Below are 11,555 nucleotides of genomic sequence, written 5' to 3'. Positions count from 1 at the left end.
AGAGATAAGAATGGAAGTCTTTGATACAGTAATGCTCTGAGGCTGTCCATGTTTCAGAGACAGAGAATGGGGGGAGATAGACAGAAGCTGGTTTGAGGGGTTGGCTGAACCGGAGAATAGACATGAAAAAGATGAGATTTTAACAGACCCCCTGAGAGAGAGAGACAGAGGGAGAAAGAAATTGAGAGAGAAAGAAAGAATAAAAGAAAGAACAAAAAGATAGATAGAGAGAGAGAGAGAGAGAGAGAGAGAGAGAGAGAGAGAGAGAGAGAGAGAGAGAGAGAGAGAGAGAGAGAGAGAGAGAGAGAGAGAGAGAGAGAGAGAGAGAGAGAGAGAGAGAGAGGGGAGAGAGAGAGAGAGAGAGAGAGAGGGAGAGAGAGAGGACACTGTATATATATATATATATAATATGACATTTGTAATGTCTTTATTGTTTTGAAACTTCTGTGTGTGTAATGTTTACTGTTAATTTTTATTGTTTATTTCACTTTTGTATGTTATCTACCTCACTTGCTTTGGCAATGTTAACACATGTTTCCCATGCCAATAAAGCCCCTTGAATTGAATTGAATTGAATTGAATTGAGAGAGAGAGAGAGAGAGAGAGAGAGAGAGAGAGAGAGAGAGAGAGAGAGAGAGAGAGAGAGAGGAGAGAGAGAGAGAGAGAGAGAGAGGAGAGAGAGGGGGAGAGACAGACAGATAGAGAGAGATAGAGAGACAGAGAGAGAGAGAGGGGGGGAGAGAGAGAGATAATTGGCGAGAGAAACTGGAATACCAGAACATTTGAAAAAAACAGATCCATGACAATCCCACATGTGGTCATATATACAGCTAGCTGAGTAGCTCACATTCTAGTCCTTCATCTTTAAACTCCTTTGAACCTCCATATGTCATGATTCATCATCATCTTCACACACTGAGAAGGTGTGTGGGAAAAGTCTTATGTTGAGCAAGCTTTGTTGTCGCGTGTAACATGGATATATGGATGGAGATAGGTGTCCTATGTAATAGACAGTAGAGAGAGGAGATGGTTTTAGAAGTGTTCTGAGAACTCTGAGAAGTTTTCCCACCAGAAGCTATGAGGCATGTAGGATCCTCATAGGTGGCAAACAAGAGGGAAAATGACTATAGAACACCATTATAGTCTATGGAGTAAATGTGATGTAAATACTATGATTGCCAAGTGTTCTTGATGTAACATTTCATGTCATTCTAAGCATGGACATTAAGGACCCTGTCTGTCCCTTACCTGTGATTATAAATGTTATCAATGTTACTATTGTTGAGCATGCTCAGTGTTTGTTTGGACAAATTTTTGCCTTCATAAGTACGTGTTCTCCTACCTGAGCGCGGTGCTCGCCCACGGAGAACTGTACGATGGCGAAGTTGGACGTGTGGCTGCCATCGATGCGTTCCACGGTTGACGAGTCTATCTTCAGCTCGCTGCTGATCTCAGCGCTCTGGATGAAGTCCTCCGTCTTCAGGTCCTCCACGCGCTTCAGCTCCCCGTCAGCCAGCTGGATGATGGAGCCCTTGATGAAGTAGGGAGGCAGCGACGGGGCCGAGGAGGGGGCTGAGGAGGGGGTCGTGGGAGCTGGGACCACCGGGAGGTGTAGCTGGGCCTGGACCACAGTGCCTCCAACCCCGGCAGGGTGGGAGAGAGGGGGGTAGGGCGCCGGGACCTCAAATAGATGCTCATCTTTAGGGTTGGGGTTAGGGTTGGTGAAGTAAGTGTGGGGTAGCGTGGTGGGGAAGGACTGTGGTTGGGTTGTAGTGGCTATGTGGGCAGCATGGCCAGCCTCCAGGCTGGTGACCCCGGCCCCACTGACGGGGATGATGATAGGTTGAGACCCTGGGGCCCCTGGGATGAGCAGGTGCTGGGGCAGACTGGTGTGGTACCGCTGCCCTCCTGCACTCCCAGCCAGGTAGCCGATGATGGGCTGCCCGCCGGGGCCAGCCTGGTAGAAGTTGGTGTTGGTGGAGAGTTGGCCCAGGGAGAGGGGCGAAGCCTCGCTGGCGCTGTGTGTGGTCTGGATGACTGTGTGGGTGTGAGGGGACAGGGAGCTGACGGCCGCCTTAAGACTCTCCACACTGAGCGGAGGGGGGAAGGTGAACGTGGAGGAGGAGGAGGGGGTGCAGGACACAGGTTTACCCAGAAGGAGGCTGCCTTTCTCTGTGTGCGAGGCGGCGGATTGCCGTAGTTTGTCGGGGCTGTGGTTGTCTGGTCCTCCGCGGCTGTTGGGCACTAGCATTAGAGAGGTCCGTTGCCCTGATGCATCATGGGAGGTGTAGGCCTCATAGTGATGCTGCGCGCTCTGCTGCTGGTGGAGTTGGTGGTACTGAGAGGAAGAGGAGGAAGAAGAGGAGGGGGTTCCTTTGCTTTCCTTTCTCTCATAGCGGCCCCTCTGATCTCCGTTGTGCAACTCCCTGGGCCGGCCCTCCTCTCTCTTAGTCAGGGGCCCCTCAGAGCCGGGGCCTGTGTACTGGACCAGCACCTGGGAGCCCCCGCTGAGGGCCAGGGTGTGGTGGGGGTGGGAGTGCAGGTGGAGGGGCAGGTGGTGGGTCCCACCGTGTGGCGAGGGAGCAGTCTGGGGGGCCACGCTCAGAGAGGAACCAGACATCTGGGACTGGGAGGTGATGGTGGTGTTGGGGTATGGGTCAGGGTGGGAGCGTTGGGATGTGGAGGTGGGTGGAGGGGGAGAGAGGAGCTGGGAGGAGATGTAGCCAGCGTAGGGGCCTGTGTAAGGGGAACTGATGAACTGGACGTTGGGGGGCAGCTGGGTGTACTGGATCGTCCCCCCTGGTTGGGACAATGCAGAGGTGTACATGGCAGGGAGGGATGTGGTCACCACTCTGGACTGATGTGATGAAGAGGAGGAGGAGGAGATGGAACAGATAGAGGAAGGGACCAGGAAGTCTGTGTGTGTGGTGATGGTGGAGCATAGCGGTTTGTACTGTGGCCCATCAGACTCAATGGGAGTGCTGATACGCTGCCCACCTCTACTGCCATCGAGGCCACCTCCGCCACTGTCTCTATCGTGCCCGCTGTTGTGCCCGCTGGCTACGCTGGCCAGCCATGCCAGGTTCTCTCCGCGCTGGCTCTCACTAGCAGGCGCCATCACCAGGGGCCTCTCGTCCACAGTGCTAGCTGGGAAATCTCTCTTCTTGGGGGGCAGACACTCGTTGCTGCGCTCCTGGTTGGACTTCATACTGTTATCTTTTCTCTATCAACTTCCTGTTACATACACTAGCCTTGGCTCGTCTCTCTCACACTATCACTTTAGAGCTCTCTTTCTGCTCCTATCTCGGTCTCTCCCTCGTTCACTCTCTATTTCACTCCTGTCTTTGGCTGGCTCCCTCACTCTCTCTCTTGGCTTTTCCTCGTTGACAGAATAGGCCCTCCTGCTGGTTGTGTGGGTGGCTGGGGTCAGAGGACTGGAAGGTTGGAGGGGGTAAGTTAGAGGGGGTGGGGGTAAGTTAGAGGGGGTAGGGTGGAGGGAGTAGAGAGGGACGGAGGGGGTCTGTCCTGTCCTGTAGCTCAGCGTCTGTCGGACGCCTGGCTCTGGCTCAGCGAGAAGCAGAGAGGGGCACACCTGCTGTTGTCGTGGGAGCAGCGAGAGTCACACCTGCTGTTGTCGTGGGAGCAGCGAGAGTCACACCTGCTGTTGTCGTGGGAGCAGCGAGAGTCACACCTGCCGTTTCCGTGTAGAGAGGAAGAGAGCCGTCCGTCAACTTCATGCGGAATCATTTCCCTCTGAGAGCGAGCCTCCTGGATGGCAGCGGGAACCTGGGGAACAAGAAGAACACACATTAGGCTCTCCAACACACACACACACACACACACACAAGCACATACAAATCCAATCAAATTGTATTTGTCACATGCGCCGAATACAACAGCTATAGATAGACCTTACTACAAGCCCTTAACCAACAGTGCAGTTCAAGAAATAGAGAAAATATTTACTAAATAAACTAAAGTTTTTTTTATTTTTTAAGTAACACAATAAAATAACAGTAACGATATACAGGGGGTACTGGTAACGAGTCAATGTGCGGGGGTACAGGTTAGTGGAGGTAATTTATACATGTAGGTAGGGGTAAAGTGACTATGCATAGATAATAAACAGCGAGAAGCAGCAGTTTAGAAACAACAGGGGGTGGGGGGGTGTCAATGTAAATAGTCTGGATGGCCATTTTATTAATTGTTCAGCATTGTTATTTTTTATTTATTTTACCTTTATTTAACCAGGCAAGTCAGTTAAGAACAAATTCTTATTTTCAATGATGGCCTAGGAACAGTGGGTTAACTGCCTGTTCAGAGGCAGAACACCTGTTCAGGGGTTTGAACTTTCAACCTTCCAGTTACTAGTCCAACGCTCTAACCACTAGGCTACCCTGCCACCCCAGGCTTGGGGGTAGAAGCTGTTAACTTTTTAAGGTATAGGGGGCAGCATTTTCACTTTTGGATAGATAGCATGCCCAATTTCAACTTCCTGCTACTCATGCCAAGAATATAAGATATGCATATTATTAGTAGATTTGGATAGAAAACACAAGTTTCTAAAAAAAAAAAAAACCACAATGGAAGAGCATACTAACCACACTGGAAGAGAATACTAAGCCCAATAACCACACTGGAAGAGAATACTAACCCCAATAACCACACTGGAAGAGAATACTAACCACACTGAAAGAGAATACTAACCACACTGAAAGAGAATACTAACCCCAATAACCACACTGGAAGAGAATACTAAGCCCAATAACCACACTGGAAGAGAATACTAACCACACTGAAAGAGAATACTAACCACACTGAAAGAGAATACTAACCCCAATAACCACACTGGAAGAGAATACTAACCACACTGAAAGAGAATACTAACCACACTGAAAGAGAATACTAACCCCAATAACCACACTGGAAGAGAATACTAAGCCCAATAACCACACTGGAAGAGAATACTAACCACACTGAAAGAGAATACTAACCCCAATAACCACACTGGAAGAGAATACTAACCACACTGAAAGAGAATACTAACCCCAATAACCACACTGGAAGAGAATACAAACCACACTGAAAGAGAATACTAACCCCAATAACCACACTGGAAGAGAATACTAACCACACTGGAAGAGGATAATAACCACACTGGAAGAGCATACTAACCACACTGGAAGAGAATACTAACCCCAATAACCACAATGGAAGAGCATACTAACCACACTGGAAGAGAATACTAACCCCAATAACCACACTGGAAGAGAATACTAACCACACTGAAAGAGAATACTAACCACAATAACCACACTGGAAGAGAATACTAACCACACTGGAAGAGGATAATAACCACACTGGAAGAGAATACTAACGACACTAGAAGAGAATACTAACCACACTAGAAGAGGATAATAACCACACTGGAAGAGAATACTAACCACACTAGAAGAGAATACTAACCACGCTAGAAGAGAATACTAACCACACTAGAAGAGGATAATAACCACACTAGAAGAGGTTAATAACCACGCTAGAAGAGGATAATAACCACACTAGAAGAGAATACTAACCACACTAGAAGAGAATACTAACCACACTAGCAGAGAATACTAACCACACTAGAAGAGAATACTAACCACACTAGAAGAGAATACTAACCACACTAGAAGAGAATACAAACCACACTAGAAGAGAATACTAACCACACTAGAAGAGAATACTAACCACACTAGCAGAGAATACTAACCATGCTAGAAGAGGATACTAACCACACTAGAAGAGAATACTAACCACACTAGAAGAGGATAATAACCACACTAGAAGAGGATACTAACCACACTAGAAGAGAATACTAACCACACTAGAAGAGAATACTAACCATGCTAGAAGAGGATAATAACCACACTAGTAGAGGATAATAACCACACTAGAAGAGAATACTAACCACGCTAGAAGAGGATACTAACCACACTAGAAGAGGATAATAACCACACTAGAAGAGAATACTAACCACACTAGAAGAGAATACTAACCACGCTAGAAGAGGGTAATAACCACACTAGTAGAGAATACTAACCACACTAGAAGAGAATACTAACCACACTAGAAGAGGATAATAACCACACTAGTAGAGAATACTAACCACACTAGAAGAGAATACTAACCATGCTAGAACAGGATAATAACCACACTAGTAGAGAATACTAACCACACTAGAAGAGAATACTAACCATGCTAGAAGAGGATAATAACCACACTAGAAGAGAATACTAACCACACTAGCAGAGAATACTAACCATGCTAGAAGAGGATAATAACCACACTAGTAGAGGATAATAACCACACTAGAAGAGAATACTAACCACGCTAGAAGAGGATAATAACCACACTGGAAGAGGATAATAACCACACTGGAAGAGGATACTAACCACACTAGAAGAGAATACTAACCACGCTAGAAGAGGATACTAACCACACTGGAAGAGAATACTAACCACACTATAAGAGAATACTAACCACGCTAGAAGAGGATACTAACCACACTAGAAGAGAATACTAACCACACTAGAAGAGAATACTAACCACACTAGAAGAGAATACTTACCACGCTAGAAGAGGATAATAACCACAATAGAAGAGAATACTAACCACACTAGAAGAGAATACTAACCACGCTAGAAGAGGATACTAACCACACTAGAAGAGAATACTAACCACACTAGAAGAGAATACTAACCATGCTAGAAGAGGATAATAACCACACTAGTAGAGAATACTAACCACGCTAGTAGAGGATACTAACCATGCTAGAAGAGGATAATAACCACACTAGTAGAGGATAATAACCACACTAGAAGAGGATAATAACCACACTAGTAGAGGATAATAAACACACTAGAAGAGGATAATAACCACACTAGTAGAGGATAATAACCACACTAGAAGAGAATACTAACCACACTAGTAGAGGATACTAACCATGCTAGAAGAGGATAATAACCACACTAGTAGAGGATAATAACCACACTAGAAGAGGATAATAACCACACTAGAAGAGGATAATAACCATGCTAGAAGAGAATACTAACCACACTAGTAGAGAATACTAACCACACTAGAAGAGGATAATAACCACACTAGAAGAGAATACTAACCACACTAGCAGAGAATACTAACCATGCTAGAAGAGGATAATAACCACACTAGTAGAGAATACTAACCACACTAGAAGAGGATAATAACCACACTAGAAGAGAATACTAACCACACTAGCAGAGAATACTAACCACACTAGAAGAGGATAATAACCACACTGGAAGAGGATAATAACCACACTAGAAGAGAATACTAACCACACTAGCAGAGAATACTAACCACACTAGAAGAGGATAATAACCACACTGGAAGAGGATAATAACCACGCTAGAAGAGGATACTAACCACACTGGAAGAGAATACTAACCACACTATAAGAGAATACTAACCACGCTAGAAGAGGATACTAACCACACTAGAAGAGAATACTAACCACACTAGAAGAGAATACTAACCACACTAGAAGAGAATACTTACCACGCTAGAAGAGGATAATAACCACAATAGAAGAGAATACTAACCACACTAGAAGAGAATACTAACCACGCTAGAAGAGGATACTAACCACACTAGAAGAGAATACTAACCACACTAGAAGAGAATACTAACCATGCTAGAAGAGGATAATAACCACACTAGTAGAGAATACTAACCACGCTAGTAGAGGATACTAACCATGCTAGAAGAGGATAATAACCACACTAGTAGAGGATAATAACCACACTAGAAGAGGATAATAACCACACTAGTAGAGGATAATAAACACACTAGAAGAGGATAATAACCACACTAGTAGAGGATAATAACCACACTAGAAGAGAATACTAACCACACTAGTAGAGGATACTAACCATGCTAGAAGAGGATAATAACCACACTAGTAGAGGATAATAACCACACTAGAAGAGGATAATAACCACACTAGAAGAGGATAATAACCATGCTAGAAGAGAATACTAACCACACTAGTAGAGAATACTAACCACACTAGAAGAGGATAATAACCACACTAGAAGAGAATACTAACCACACTAGCAGAGAATACTAACCATGCTAGAAGAGGATAATAACCACACTAGTAGAGAATACTAACCACACTAGAAGAGGATAATAACCACACTAGAAGAGAATACTAACCACACTAGCAGAGAATACTAACCACACTAGAAGAGGATAATAACCACACTGGAAGAGGATAATAACCATGCTAGAAGAGAATACTAACCACACTAGTAGAGAATACTAACCACACTAGAAGAGGATAATAACCACACTAGAAGAGAATACTAACCACACTAGAAGAGGATAATAACCACACTAGTAGAGAATACTAACCACACTAGAAGAGAATACTAACCACACTAGAAGAGGATAATAACCACACTAGTAGAGAATACTAACCACACTAGTAGAGAATACTAACCACACTAGTAGAGAATACTAACCACACTAGAAGAGGATAATAACCACACTAGAAGAGAATACTAACCACACTAGAAGAGGATAATAACCACACTAGAAGAGAATACTAACCACACTAGCAGAGAATACTAACCACACTAGAAGAGGATAATAACCACACTGGAAGAGGATAATAACCATGCTAGAAGAGAATACTAACCACACTAGTAGAGAATACTAACCACACTAGAAGAGGATAATAACCACACTAGAAGAGGATAATAACCATGCTAGAAGAGAATACTAACCACACTAGTAGAGAATACTAACCACACTAGAAGAGGATAATAACCACACTAGAAGAGAATACTAACCACACTAGCAGAGAATACTAACCATGCTAGAAGAGGATAATAACCACACTAGTAGAGAATACTAACCACACTAGAAGAGGATAATAACCACACTAGAAGAGAATACTAACCACACTAGCAGAGAATACTAACCACACTAGAAGAGGATAATAACCACACTGGAAGAGAATACTAGCGATACTGGAAGAGAATACTAACCACACTGGAAAATGATACTAACCACACTGGAAAATGATACTAACCACACTAGAAGAGAATACTAACCACACTAGAAGAGAATACTAACCACACTAGAAGAGAATACTAACCCCAATAACCACACTGGAAGAGAATACTAACCACACTGGAAGAGAATACTAACCACACTGAAAGAGAATACTAACCCCAATAACCACACTGGAAGAGAATACTAACCACACTGGAAGAGGATAATAACCACACTAGAAGAGAATACTAACCACACTAGAAGAGAATACTAACCCCAATAACCACACTGGAAGAGAATACTAACCACACTGGAAGAGAATACTAACCACACTGAAAGAGAATACTAACCCCAATAACCACACTGGAAGAGAATACTAACCACACTGGAAGAGGATAATAACCACACTGGAAGAGGATACTAACCACACTGGAAGAGAATACTAACCACACTAGAAGAGAATACTAACCACGCTAGAAGAGGATACTAACCACACTGGAAGAGAATACTAACCACACTAGAAGAGAATACTAACCACGCTAGAAGAGGATACTAACCACACTAGAAGAGAATACTAACCACACTAGAAGAGAATACTATCCACACTAGAAGAGAATACTAACCACACTAGAAGAGAATACTAACCACGCTAGAAGAGGATAATAACCACACTAGAAGAGAATACTAACCACACTAGAAGAGAATACTAACCACGCTAGAAGAGGATACTAACCACACTAGTAGAGGATAATAACCACACTAGAAGAGAATACTAACCACACTAGAAGAGAATACTAACCACACTAGAAGAGAATACTAACCACACTAGAAGAGAATACTAACCACACTAGAAGAGAATACTAACCACGCTAGAAGAGGATACTAACCACACTAGAAGAGAATACTAAACACACTAGAAGAGAATACTAACCACGCTAGAAGAGGATACTAACCACACTAGAAGAGAATACTAACCACACTAGTAGAGAATACTAACCATGCTAGAAGAGGATAATAACCACACTAGAAGAGAATACTAACCATGCTAGAAGAGGATAATAACCACACTAGAAGAGAATACTAACCACACTAGAAGAGGATACTAACCACACGAGCAGAGAATACTAACGATGCTAGAAGAGGATAATAACCACACTAGTAGAGGATAATAACCACACTAGAAGAGAATACTAACCACACTAGAAGAGGATAATAACCACACTAGAAGAGAATACTAACCACGCTAGAAGAGGATAATAACCACACTAGAAGAGGATAATAACCACACTAGAAGAGGATAATAACCACACTAGAAGAGAATAATAACCACACTAGTAGAGGATAATAACCACACTAGTAGAGGATAATAAACACACTAGAAGAGGATAATAACCACACTAGAAGAGGATAATAACCACACTAGAAGAGGATAATAACCACACTAGAAGAGGATAATAACCACACTAGAAGAGAATACTAACCACACTAGTAGAGAATACTAACCATGCTAGAAGAGAATACTAACCACACTGGAAAATGATACTAACCACACTGGAAAATGATACTAACCACACTGGAAAATGATACTAACCACACTGGAAAATGATACTAACCACACTGGAAAATGATACTAACCACACTGGAAAATGATACTAACGACACTGGAAAATGATACTAACCACACTGGAAAATGATACTAACCACACTAGAAGAGAATACTAACCACACTAGAAGAGGATAATAACCACACTAGAAGAGAATACTAACCACGCTAGAAGAGGATAATAACCACACTAGAAGAAAATACTAACCACACTAGAAGAGAATACTAACCACACTGGAAAATGATACTAACCACACTGGAAAATGATACTAACCACACTGGAAAATGATACTAACCACACTGGAAAATGATACTAACCACACTGGAAAATGATACTAACCACACTGGAAAATGATACTAACCACACTGGAAAATGATACTAACCACACTGGAAAATGATACTAACCACACTGGAAAATGATACTAACCACACTGGAAAATGATACTAACCACACTGGAAAATGATACTAACTACACTGGAAAATGATACTAACCACACTGGAAAATGATACTAACCACACTGGAAAATGATACTAACCACACTGGAAAATGATACTAACCACACTGGAAAATGATACTAACCACACAACTCCTTCACACATTACAACTAGAGAAGAGATTATTGGGGTTAAATGGCACGCCAATGCCCATCCTAGGTGAGACGCGTGTGTGTGACGCGTGTGTGGGCATCGATTTTTGCAATCTGTGAGTGCTGTGAGTGCTGCGTCAGTGAAAGGACCTCCCGCTGAGGGAGAGGGAACACTCCGTGTGAAGCTCATTAATAATGTACAGGCAGCTCCACACAAAATATGTGTGTGGGTGAGTGTGTGCACGCACATGCAGCATCCACCAAAGCTGCGAATGTGTGTCT

At 43.4% G+C, this 11,555-nt stretch overlaps 1 protein-coding gene across 2 annotated transcripts in view; it reads right to left on the bottom strand.

Annotated features, from left to right (window-relative positions):
* The window catches only part of atxn1a (ataxin 1a), a 201,439-nt gene that overhangs the window by 8,209 nt on the left and 181,675 nt on the right, over positions 1–11,555 (bottom strand). For both annotated transcript variants that reach the window (XR_006078577.1, XM_042295318.1), the window contains exon 4: positions 1,343–3,786. Coding sequence is in view for 1 of the 2 variants with exons in the window: in XM_042295318.1 (XP_042151252.1) it covers positions 1,343–3,208 (1,866 nt within the window). In the remaining variant the exon portion in view is untranslated. The remainder of the gene's footprint in view (positions 1–1,342; positions 3,787–11,555) is intronic.

The sequence above is a fragment of the Oncorhynchus tshawytscha genome, linkage group LG13, assembly GCF_018296145.1.
Source record: "Oncorhynchus tshawytscha isolate Ot180627B linkage group LG13, Otsh_v2.0, whole genome shotgun sequence".
Classification (NCBI taxonomy): Eukaryota; Metazoa; Chordata; class Actinopteri; order Salmoniformes; family Salmonidae; genus Oncorhynchus; species Oncorhynchus tshawytscha.
This window is presented reverse-complemented; position numbering and strand designations above follow the sequence as displayed.